Raw genomic sequence first — 13358 nt, forward strand, 5'->3', positions numbered from 1 at the left:
GGTGGCGCCAGTGTCCGGCAGCCTCGCCTCTGTCAGTGCGCCCCAGGGTGGCTGTGGCTACAATGTAGCTTGCCATCACCAGTGTGTGAATGTGTGTGTGAATGGGTGGATGACTGGATATGTAAAGCGCTTTGGGGTCCTTAGGGACTAGTAAAGCGCTATATAAATACAGGCCATTTACCATTCTGGCGTTTCTGGTAAAACACATTTATATTTAAAAATTGATTCAGGATTTTAATGAATCGATATCGCTTTATTAAAGCTAAAATCGATTTTAATCAATAAATTGATTATTGAAACCCACCCCCTATATTTAAACCTTTTGTTTTCTTCTCCCCAGCCTCACAATCTCCCTCATACCCAGCTGTGTGGTCCCCTGTGTGCCTCTTCGTTTAGAGTTATTCATGTCCCAGTATATTCTTTTCCTTGTGTCAGCAATAAAGCAGTTTTGGAGTTACTTTCCACGTCTTAGAGTCTGCATTTGGGTCCACATCCTGCATGCCACACAGCGCACTGTGACAATTTCTAAAAAAATACCTTAGTCTGTCAATGTGTGTCTTTGTGGTTACAGGTGAGCAGACGGCAGATTTCCCCTGTGGCTATGAAGCTCCAGCAAGGACCTGTGCCAACGGCACTGTCTGTAGGGAGTATTGGATTGGACCCAATTTTGGCATTACCAATTTTGACAACATCCTCTTCGCTGTTCTCACCGTTTTCCAGTGTATTACAATGGAGGGATGGGTGGATATCCTCTACAATGTGAGTCCAGTTGTGGGGACATAAAAAAGATCTTTGGCCATATATTTTGTTGGTTTACCTCAGGGCAGCAGTATCATAATTTTATTGTGTTAAAAAACATATGTACATGTGTATACAATACAGGGTATTATATCAGCGTCAGAATAGGCATTCACTGATTACTACACAGCACTAAAAAAAAAGCCCACAATAAGTCTGGTATGTTACTTGAGAAAAAATGTTCCCATGCAATCTGGGGCTATAATTATATTACACATAATTCTTACATGATAAAACACAGTGAGCTATGTTTTGTTTGGCAAACACTAAAAAAGCATCACATGCAGTATGATATATAGGTATAGAAATTGATAAGAATTTAGTGATTCCGATTCCATTATCGATATCATGTACTGACTGATTCCGTATCAATTTTCTTGTCGATTCTCATTGGGTTCTGATTGGCTCCACTTTGAGAGTCACCAGTTTATTTAGAAGTAAAACATGAAGATATCTAAAGTAATGTGACTTTGGTAGATCATGTTTTTCACAAAGGAATTTAAATGACAAAACCATCTTTATTAAAGAGATCGCTAAAATAAATCAGTCCTTTTCTATTCCAATCCACAAATGTCTGGGATGGCACAAAAAGATGATTAGATGTTACTGGAGAGAAATTAAATATATTTTCCAAATTAAAGTACTTTCCAAATTGGCGCCAAATCTTTACAAAATTTTGGACCACCAGGCACACCAATATTTAGCTGAAGAGGGGCAGTCAAAATTGAAATAGGTGAACTGTTGTTTTTGGTTCCATATTTACCCAGACAGGTCCCTCTTTATCTGCAAACCTGGTAATCCATTATGTTAACTTAAAAATATAAACTGCCCAACAATAGAATACACAATTAGGCAAACCTAATCCTCTCCAAACATGACTTCTTTATTCGTGCAGGTTTTTTATTCCATGTAAATAAAAGAAATATTGCAATCTAACTGGAAGAAAAATAGGAATCATTTTAAATAAATACAGAAACCTGGGCATTATAGTCATTTTTACTGTGTTTATCCATCCTGCTAAGGACAATAGCAATTTTGACCACCTATCCAGGTCATTTTTGGTTCCTCCTAAGTAGGGCAGGACAATATGGCCAAAAATATTTATCACGATATATATTTGATAATTTGCGATAACGATATAACTGACTATATAATTGACGCGAGACAATATACTTTACAACTCCACAACTTTATTAGTGCAAAAAAACTTCATCAATGTATTTTCACTTAAAGAAGCAGCTGTTTTTTATGTGCCTTAAAGCTATATAAAAATGTAACAGTGAAAATGCAAATTCCTTGCTGACAGTTTAACCAAAAGGCATCTCCAGTGGAAATGGGCTGACATATCCTGAGCATAACCATGTATAATATCCACAATACTTAAAAGAGGTTATACACACACAAAGCTGTAATATTATGTTGAAGCACAATACGTATTACTCCGCGAAGCTCCCAACTACGGTAGACGTAATGCTCTGACAATCCATCAAGCGGTGCGGCTTTGTAGCTTAGCAGGGTCGTACGAAAACATTTTTTGACAGATTTTTGAGTGCCGTGTACCACATAAAATTGGTTCTGTAATAGCGCTAATAACAACGGCCAGCTTGCATGCTCTACCAAAAAATGTGCTTTGATGTGTATCTGACGGATGAAAGCCAAACCAGTTCCATACCACTGAAGTTGCACCATTTTTACAAACCAATTCTGGTTCATCTGTTTCATTCAACAATCTGCTTTCCCCCTTCTCATTCTCTGTCGCCGCCATGCTTTTTCCGCCATGTGCGTATGAAAACAAAGTCTTTTACCTAGTCTTTTACATATTCTATTGCGATATTTCATTTTCTTATCATTGCCTAACATTATACCGGTATTACCGTGAACTGTATGATATGGCCCAGCCCTACTCCTATGATAGACTTGTAATTGTATGGATGCATAGACATGATTGAACCAGTTATTTCTAATCCCTGGGAGGTAAATTTATCCTTTTTCAATTTTAAAGGGCAAATTTTTATAGTTGATTTACCTTGCTAAAATATTTATTTTGAAACAGATAAAGAAGTAGGACATGCCACTAATTGGATCTAATATTAGCAGAAGTAGATCATCTGTATAAAGCAGAATTTTGTGGTTTACCTTGACCCTGGACAGTAGTCTTAATCCTACTGTCTGATCTAATAGCGATTGCCAATGGCTTGATTACAAACAGATAAGGAGCACGGCAACAGCCTTGCATTGTACTGATGCAGCCATAGGTACTGAGTATAAAACTGTAATCCAGCTATCAAATTTTGGCCCCAATCTAAAATGTTTTAGAAGTATAAATACGTAAATCCATTCTATTTTGTGAATGCCTTTTCAGCATCAACACTTAGAACAACTTCAGACTGTGTTGCTGAGTGAGGGGAGGAACTGAACTACACTGAACAGGGTCCTTATCTTTTTTAAGTATGACTATGATTATGGCCTGAATAAGTGTTTTTGACTACTTCCCGTTTTCCAGGGATTCATTATACACCGTAAAAAAAAATCCTAAAAAAAAACAGTAATATTCCGGCAGCTGGGGCGCCAAAATAATACCAGAAAATAACAGAAAATAACTTTCTCATGAAAATACGGTTATTTCCAATAATTACAATACAGTTTGTTGCCCTAATTTTACATGCGATTTTGCCCTTTTCAAGTGCTTTTAAACATTAAATTAGGAACATTTTAATGTGATTAAACAATGAACTTACCTATAAACAAGGTCAATGAATGCGGCAATATGAATAATAATACTTAAATGTACAGAAATATACAGTTAACAGTTGGTTTAAATAATAATGGATTGCATTCATATAGCGCTTTTTGAGACCCTCAAAGCGCTTTACAATTCCAATTTATAATTCCCGTCTGACCATCACCAGTAGGTGGTAGGTGAAATGTCTTGCCCAAGGAGACAACGACCGAGAGTGTCCGAGCCGGGGCTTGAACTGGCAACCTTCTGATTACAAGGCAAACTGCCAACTCTTGAGCCACAATCACCCTAAATAACAAGAATAATAATAATTATTTGATGTAAAAAAAGTTTATAAGAATCATTTTATATATTTTTCTCCATAGCATTACATTTCAATTTAACAGTTCAATCTTTCAAATAATGGAATAATGAAATTATGATACATTTGTGAATGTATTTTAACAATCTAAATATGCATATGTACAGAGAAATACATTTTAAAAAACAAGAAAATTATGTTTTATTACATTTACAGTTATTCACAGTCTATTTATGTAAATTTTATGATATTCTAGAAGAACAGTACAGAACTGTAAAATACACAGTAAAATACTTTTATATTACAATTTTTTTTACAGTGTAAACTGATTTCAAAACAGGTGCGAGCTTTAAGGGTATTCCCTGTAAAACTCGATGGGAAATCATTATGTGCCTGGTGCACTGCCTGTTCGAGATAGCTTAATAGGATTACTTATTTCCTCAAGTGACAGTGGCTGCTTTAAGGATGACTGAGCCTCTAGAGAGATTTTTGAATATCCAGAGAGTTGAGAAATAGGTCTGTTTCTGATGCATTACCCTCTACTTCTGATTGGTATAGGTTAGAATAATATTGTTTAAACCAATCATTAATGTCGTGATAGTTGTATGATATTAAGCCAGGATCCATTTCACTTCCTGTAATCATTTGCCTGGCTGACTTTTTTTTAAACCGAAGAACAAGAAGCCTACCTGCTTTATCTCCATGTTCACAATAAATCTGTCTGGATTTTAGTATATTTTTTTTTTCACCTTCTCCATCATAAGAATATTTAGTTCCATTTGTAGTAATAATTTTTCGTTGAACAGATCTGGTGTGGGTGAACCTCATGTCACCTATGGACATCTGCCATGTTCCTCACCAGCATTTTAACATCCTCAGAGTGTACTTTATTCTTATATGCTACATAACTGATAATTTGCTCCTAATGTAAACCTTCATAGACTCCCACAGAATGTCCCTCGACAGCTCCTTGATTTCATTAGTTTTCAAGATGAAATGTTTTAAATTATTTACATAGAAGTAGCTGAGGTTCCACGTTATCTGTAAAAATAAAATGGAATAAGTGGAAGTAGTTCCACGTGTGTGTGTGTGTGTGTGTGTGTGTGTGTGTGTCAGTCATTATTCATTGCAGGTTGGATATTGAATAAGTTACTGCTACTAATATAATACAAATACCTTTATTGATGGATAATGTATCTATCAACTTTAAACTGAAAAAGATTAGATTTGTCATGGCGAGTTGAGTGAGCCGTGTGGAAGAAAGAAAAGGAGGATCCAAATGCAGGCACTTGTAAAGGTGTGAGGGTGGTTTATTAAACACAAAATAAAAATAGGCAAACGGCAAAAGGAACAGAAGGCTATCTAAACTGAAAACAACTAAACTAGTGAACACAAACCAGGACATGAACATGAAGGAGGATGCACAGCGGAGAATGACGACGGATGACAGCAGGGATAACACACAGAAGGAGCACGGTGGATACACAGACGGACCAGCAACTACAATAACAGAGGACGCGACTTAAATACACACAGAGAAACACAGGGAGATTACACACAGGTGGTGGAGTAATTAACGGGACGAGACAAGAGGTAAAACTAAACACATTCACAAGAGACGCAGACCTTCACAATAAAACAGGAAACAAGACCTCACTACACAAAGACGCCGACTTGACACTGAGAGACAGACTGAATATAACACATGGAACCTAAATGCTAAACATGAGACACAAATCCTGAAACACAAATAAACAGAAACATGGAACTGTAACAATAATAATCATCGTAGCCTCAGAGAACAAAACAATCATTCAAAAATAAACCAAAACATAAGAACACAAAACGCTGGGTCGAAACTGACCCAGAACCGTGACAAGATTGGTGTATCCCTGGTATGGCTGTAGTCACTGTGATTGTCTGCTTTCTGTATTAAAGTGGACCAACTGTATGGCCGACGGGCCACATGTAGGTCTTTGGTTCTCTCTGAACAACTTGCATGTAAGTAATTAAGTATACATCTTAGAGTTTGTTGCAGTTTAGCCACTAAACAGTCCCCATCAGAAAAGGGTCTTTTTTTGTATTTTTTGGAGGGAACTCGCAGTACTCACAGTATGCCGCCAGCTGCTTAGACCTCTTCTCTCCAGCCCCGGTGCCTACTGAAATAGGGAAGGCATGATTAGATTAGATTAGACCTCCTCTGACAGCAGCCTCCCACTGACACCACACCTTGAATCCACTGCTCCACCACTCCTCTGCAACCAAGCCACACCCCATCACAGCTATCCCCCCAAAATGTGAGCTCACATTAAAAAACAAATTGAAAAAAATAACAAAATGAAATGTGAAAAAGTTTACCCAACAGCAACTGAAGTAATTGTTTTCTAGATTATATTATCAGTTGTGGAAAATTATGACCTCTTGTTCTATAGAATCTTTCTTCAGTTCTTTGAATGTTGCGAGTATTTGGTGATGCAAAACAATGTAACAGCATTTCAATCTGGTTAAGGGAATGAATTGCAACACCTTGATTATTTTCTTTTCTAGCAATTGTGTTATAGGTTTGCTGGTGTCCTTGGGATCTTTAATCTCTTGCTTGACTCAATTTTCCCCAAATATCCTCACATTTGAATAGCTTGGTATACAGAAGATGCAAGCAGTGCTAGCCAATAGATTCTCCTTCAAAAAAAAAGTTTAGCCTTTCTTCTTAGTTATAAACTTCTACACCTCATAATTGTAGTTCATTGAAGAAAGAGTCAGGACAAAAAGTCACTTGTTAAGAAAAAAAAAAAATACTAAAACGGTTTAATTACTAATGTAGTTTCTAACAGGGAAAGGGAGTGATTCTGGACATGCGCATTTAAAAAAAAACAATTTAGTTTTTAATGTGGAAAAGGCCTAAGACTGTGATCCTATACACCACGGGTGTCAAGCTCCAGTCCTCAGGGGCCAGTGTCCTTACTTCTGGTTTTATGTATTTGTCATTTATTTGTCATTTTCGTATTTTCTACTGAGTAGGGTGTTTTCTTCAGTATACTTGCACAGGCAAGTAATTCTATCCATTTGACAAGTAATTCAAAACTACAAGTCCTCTGAGATGACCGCGACGCCACACTGCCCCTTTGTTTACAGTCGAGATCAGCTACTGGGACTTCGGCAGTTTAGCCACACTGGCGTTAAGCATGACATCCCCGCGGTGATCAAAAGGATTTACCACGGCTGCAGAGCCGAGAAGGCACGACAACTGAAGAGAAAAAGATTTCGTCCTGCTCTCCCGTCAGTAGTGACTGGTAACGTCAGACCGATTGCTAAATAAAATGGACAAGCTCGTGACGCTAACGAGGACGAAGAAACTTTTCTGAGAATGCAGTGTTGTGTTTTTCACAGAGACATGGCTGCATAATAACATCCCGGATCAGGAGGTGGATTTAAACAGATTTACATGTGTGAGGGCGGACAGGGACCCTGGCAGCAGCGAGAAGAAGAGGGGAGGAGGACTCGCTCTTTATGTAAACAACCGCTGGTGTTCCCCCAGTAACATTAGGGTGTGGATGACTAAGTGTAACAAACACATTGAACTGTTGGCATACCATACTATTTACCACGTGAGTTTTCCCTAGCCATAATCGTCATTGTTTACATTGCCCTGACGCTAACACGCTGCAGGCTTATGACATCATCAGCTCTGCGACAGCGGACCTCCTGAATCGAAGCCCCTCCGTGTTTGTGGCTGTAATGGGTGATTTCAACCACACAAACCTCTCCACTTTTTTACCTACATTCAAGTATTATGTGGACTGCAAAATCAAACACTAGACCTGTTTTATACCAATGCTACTGAGGCATTCACCTCCATCCCTCTCCCTCCTCTAGGCAGGCCTTATCACAACCTTGTCTACCTCCAGCCCCTTTACAAACCTGCCATTTAGAGACAACCTCCAGCCATAAAAACTGTTAGACTTTTTAGGGATGCTTTGAGTCAACAGACTGGGATTTTCTTTATGACTTTCATGGGGACAATATAGCTAATCTCACAGGCTGTGTTACAGATTATATTAATTTCTGTGTAGACAAGGTGGTTCCCAAAAAAACCATTCGCTGCTTCTCCAACAATAAACCCTGGGTAACCAAAGACATCAAAGCCACACTAAACAAGAAAAAGAGAGCTGTTAGAAACAGGGACAAAGAACAGTTAAACCTGGTGCAGAAGGAGCTGAAAGCCAAGAGTGCTGAGGGAAAGGAGTCCTACAGAAGGAAGCTGGAAAGCAAACTCCAAGAAAACAACACCAGGGAGGTGTGGAACGGAATGCGGGCCATTACTGGCCAGAGACAAAAGAAAGGTGTGGGAATGGAGGGGGACGTTGAATGTGCAAACAACCTAAGTCTGCACTTCAATAGGTTTGATTGCCCTGCGTCTCCTGTCTCCACTCCTAGCTCTTCCCATATTTTCCTCCCCCCTCTCCTGCCCCCTCAGCCTGTCTCACTCTGTCCCTTTCAGCAGATGACATCAAAAGAGAACTGGGCAGACTCCAGTCCAGTAAAGCTGTAGGCCCTGATGGTGTCAGTCCCAAGGTGCTGTGCGTGGAGTTCTACATCGGATCTTCAACATGAGTCTGAACCTGCAGAGGTTTCCATCACTCTGGAAGACATCCTGCCTGGTCCCTGTCCCCAAAAAGATCAATCTGTCGACCCTCAGTGACTGCAGGCCAGTGGCTCAGACTTCACATGTTATGAAGACTCATCCTGCGTCCGCTGGTGCAGCCTTGGCTGGACCCCCTGCATTTTGCTTATCGACCCCGTATCGGTGTGGAAGATGCCATCATCTACCTGCTGGACCATGCTTATTCTCATCTGGACATTGTTGGGAGCACTGTGAGGGTCATGTTCTTTGACTTCTCTAGTGCTTTTAACACAATCAGACCATCACTGCTGGGGAATTCGCTCACAGAAATGCAGGTGGATGCCCCACTGGTAGCTTGGATCACAGACTATTTAACAAGCCGACCACAGCATGTCCGGGTGAAGAGCTGCTGGTCGGATAACATCCTGAGCAGCATGGGGGTGCCAGAGGGGAAGGTCCTGTCACCCTTCCTTTTCACCCTCTACACATCTGACTTCAGGTACAAGTCTCAGTCATGTCATCTGCAGAAATTCTCGGATGACTCTGGGCTGTATCAGGGACGTACAGGAGGAGGAATACAGGAATGTGGCGGACAGGTTTGTTGAGTGGTGTGAGCTATCTACAAACTATCTACAACTTAACATCATAAAAACAAAGGAACTGATCATGGACTTTAGGAAGCCTGCTCCTCCTCCTACCCCTGTTCCCCATCAAAGGGGCTGAGGTCGTGGAAGACTCCCGGTACCTGGGGATACACATCGACTGTAAACTGGACTGGTCCAAGAACACTGAATCGGCTGAGTCGGCTTTTCCTACTGAAGCGTCTCAGGTCCTTTAATGTCTGTAGGAAAATGACCATGTTCAATCACTCTGTGGTTGAGAGTGCTGTGTTCTTTGCGGCTGTGTGCTGAGGCAGTGGGGTGAAGACAGCTGATGCCAACAGGCTGAACAAGCTGGTTAAAAAGGCTGGTTCTGTCCTGGGTGTCAGACTGGAAATCCTGGTGGAGTTGTCTGAGAGGACAATGCTAAAAAAGCTTCTCACCCCATGTACGCCTCGATTATCAGAGCACACGCAGCAAAAGACTCATCTCCCCAAAATGCAGAACTGACCACCACAGGAAATCCTTCCTACCTGTGGCAATAACACTGTACAACTCCTCACTCTGTAGATGACCTTTAGGATTAATATTAATGTAACTTTGTTTTATTTTTTTCTCCCAGTATATGCTGCTACACTACTTTTTTAAATTCTTTTTTTTGGTATTCATTTTGCGCAAGTACTGCATGGCGCTGTGGTAGCTGTTTCAGTTCAGGGTCCCTCTCACTCTGTACAAGTCACCAACCCTGGATCCAGCAACCCCCAGACCCAGACCATCACACTTCCTCCTCCATGTCTGACAGTTGACGCCACACACTGTGGCACCTACTCAAAGACATACAAAGTGATGAACTGAAGACTTCAAATTTTGATTCATCAGTCCACAATGCCTTCTTCCAGTCTTCAGTAGTCCAGTGGCAGTGTTTCATGGCCCAGGGAAGTCTGTTTGTCTTATGCTTAGCAATGGCTTTCTTGCTGCATCTCATCCTGTCAAACCTGCAGGTCGACGTCTTCTCTTCACAGTTGAAACTAAGACTTACTTACTATGACCACTATCGAGCTGTGCTTGAAGCCGTTGTCCTGTGAGCCACCTGTCACGCAAGCTGTTGACTCTCAGAAACTTGTCCTCTGATTCAGTTGTGGCTTTGGGTATCCCTGACCTGTTCCTGTCAGAGTTTGTTTCTGAGTGCCTTTTGATGGTGAAGGAAACTGTACTCACTGACACCTTGACATTCTTTGCAATTTCTCTGTAGGAAAGATGTCATGGGTTACTCTCAGGATCCACACGCAGAGGACTGGAACAATGGGGCTTAACTTGTGAGACATGAAACACATTATGGATATGCATGGTCCTGGGGAGCTTGAGGTGCACAGAAACGGGATAAACAATGGAGTCTACTTTGAACGGTCCAATAAAGGTGGGGGAAAGTTTTTGTGATTCAGTCCTGAGAGGTACATACCGAGTCGAGAGCCAAAGAGGAGTATGCCGGGGCGGGGGTCCAGTGGCAATCCGCCAGCTGTTTGTTTCTGTCTGCAGTGCAAAGAAGGGCAGCTCTAGTGGCCCGCCTTGCGCGCCGACATCGCCGCAGGTGCTGCTGAACAGAGAGCACAAAGTGCTCACCTTCGATTGCTGGGAACAGGGAGGGTTGATACCCCAGGGAGGCCTCGAATGGAGAGACGCCAGTGGCGGATGAGGTAAGGCTGTTGTGGGCATACTCCACCCACGTCAGTTGCTCACTCCAGGTGATTTGATTAGTGGACGTCAAGCAGCGGAGAGCTGCCTTGAGTTCTTGGTTGGCCCGTTCTGCTTGACCGTTGGTCTGCGGATGAAAACCTGACGAGAGACTGTGGACCCCGGTCCGAGACTATTTCTGCTGGGATCCCGGGACTCGATCTCCCATGACAGGACTCCGATTACACATGTGGGAGGGAGAATAGGAGAGTCACGGGCCTGATCCTCTTAGGTGGTGAATTGGCGGGAAAGAGCATCGGGTTTCACGTTCCGTGAACCGGACCTGTAGGTGATTGTAAAGCAGAATCTTGTAAAGAACAGAGCCCACCTGGCTTGTCGGGCGTTTAGCCGTTTAGCCGACCGGATGTATTCGAGGTTCTTGTGATCTGTCCATACTACAAAGGGTTCCGCTGCGCCTTCTAGCCAGTGGCACCACTCCTCCAGGGCGAGTGTGATTGCTAGCAGTTCCCGGTCCCCGATTTCATAGTTCTGCTCTGCGGGAGAGAGACGACGGGAAAAGTAAGCGCAAGGGTGGAGCTTACCCTCTTGTTGTTGGGAGAGAACGGCTCCAACTCCTATATCCGAGGCGACCTCTACAATAAACTGCCGCTTGAGATCTGGCTGCCTGAGGATGGGACCCGAAGCAAAGCGTTTCTTTAGCTGCGTGAAGGCCTCCTGGGCTCGATCATCCCAGCAGTAAGGTACCTTAGGGGAAGTTAGCGGCAAAGCAATCTTACTGTAGTCACGAATGAACCTCCGATAAAAGTTGGCGAAACCCAGGAACCGTTGAAGCTGCTTACGATTAGGTGGAGTGGGCCAGTCCAAGACTGCTTGTACTTTAGCTGGATCGGCTCTTAAATCGCCCCGGTCAATGATGTAGCCCAAGAATGACACAGTACTCACATGAAACTCGCACTTTTCTCCTTTAACAAACAGGCGATTCTCCAGGAGGCGTTGCAGGACTTGTCTGACATGGTGTACATGATCAGAGAGAGAGCGGGAGAAGATGAGAATGTCATCAAGGTACACAAACACAAAACGATTGATGAAATCATGGAGCACATTATTGACTAGACCGTGAAAAACAGCGGGAGCATTAGTTAGTCCAAACGGCATGACCAAGTATTCAAAATGGCCCAGGTGCATGTTGAAGGCTGTTTTCCACTCGTCTCCCTCTCTTATCCTGACTGAGTGGTAAGCATTTCGCAAATCGAGTTTAGTGAAGATGGTCGCCCCCTGCAGGAGTTTAAAAGCGGATGACAAGAATGGCAGAGGGTACTTATTCTTAATGGTGATGTTATTGAGGCCCCGGAAATCAATACATGGCCAGAGGCTTTTATCTTTCTTAGTCACAAAGAAGAACCCAGCAGCCACAGGGGATGAAGAGGGGCAAATCAATCCATTAGCCAAGGATTCATTGATGTACTTCTCCATGCATTCACGTTCAGGTTGAGAGAGGCTGTACAAGCGACTAGTGGGAAGGGGTGCACCTGGGAGCAAATCAATACTGCAAACGTACGGGCGGTGAGGAGGAAGAAAGCGGGCTCGGTCCTTACAAAACACTTGGTTGAGATCATGATACTCCGACGGAATGGCTGAAAGGTCAGGGGACTGGTGTGGTGGTGGGTTACATGATGTTTTTACAGGAGTAGCAGCTTTTAAACAGGTCATGTGACATTCCTCACCCCACCCCAGAACCCTCTCCTCTTTCCAGTCGAGTACGGGGTTATGCTGGTGCAACCATGGAAATCCCAGCACTAAGGGTGTGAGAGGAGCTTGAAAAACATAAAACTGTAACATTTCACTGTGATTACCAGATAGAGTTAGGGACACGGGTTCTGTAATATGAGTTATATTGGGAAGACGCTGACCATTTAAAGTGGTAACCTGCAAGGCGTGGGGCAATGCATGTGTGTTAACTTTGAGTTCAAGAGCCAGGGAAGCATCCATGAAACTCTGCTCCACCCCAGAGTCAATCAGCTACTGAAGGGAGTGGGAGGCAGAGTGGACAGTCACTTTAGCAGCTAGCATGAAACGTGGAGGAGAATGTGAAAAGGAGACCTCGCCCACCCGTACCCTCCTTTCTACCGGCGGGCGTGGTCTTTTGGCCGTGCTGGACAGACAATGGCGATATGGCCCTTGCGGCCGCAGTAAAAGCACTCACCGGCCCTCCATCGGCGGGCTCGTTCCTCCGGGGAGATTTGGGAGCGTCCGATCTGCATTGGTTGCTCATGCTCATCGCCGCGATCCACATCCCGATCGCTACCTCTGCTTCCGCTAGAAGCTGTCTCCGCTCGCCCCACGGGCCTCTGGGAACTGTAGTTGCCGGTGCAGCGATGCGCCCTCATATGTTCATCTACGTTCACACATAAGGTTATCACCTCCGACAGGGTTTTGGGCAATTCTCTCATTAGTATTTCACCCTTGAGTTCATCACAAACATTGTTTATGTCATGCGGCGGCTGTGTGAAGGCAAGAGAGGACCCAAATGCACGGCTCTAGACACACGGGGATGAACTCAAAGGCAGGTCTTTATTAACAGGAACATAAGAAGTCATACAAAAACTG

General features: G+C 42.9%; 1 protein-coding gene across 16 annotated transcripts in view; it reads left to right on the top strand.

Annotated features, from left to right (window-relative positions):
- The window catches only part of cacna1ba (calcium channel, voltage-dependent, N type, alpha 1B subunit, a), a 332183-nt gene that overhangs the window by 68852 nt on the left and 249973 nt on the right, over positions 1-13358 (top strand). For 14 of the 16 annotated variants that reach the window (XM_040019432.1, XM_040019434.1, XM_040019438.1 and 11 more), the window contains one exon: positions 572-759. The exons of 1 other annotated variant lie outside the window; for it this stretch is intronic. In XM_040019432.1, the coding sequence (XP_039875366.1) occupies positions 572-759 (188 nt within the window). Of the gene's footprint in view, positions 1-571; positions 760-13358 lie in introns of those variants that run through there. One more of the 16 variants, XM_040019445.1, reaches the window with a different exon arrangement.

Source organism: Simochromis diagramma, unplaced genomic scaffold (genome assembly GCF_900408965.1).
Source record: "Simochromis diagramma unplaced genomic scaffold, fSimDia1.1 OVJJ01000822.1, whole genome shotgun sequence".
NCBI classification, from domain to species: Eukaryota; Metazoa; Chordata; class Actinopteri; order Cichliformes; family Cichlidae; genus Simochromis; species Simochromis diagramma.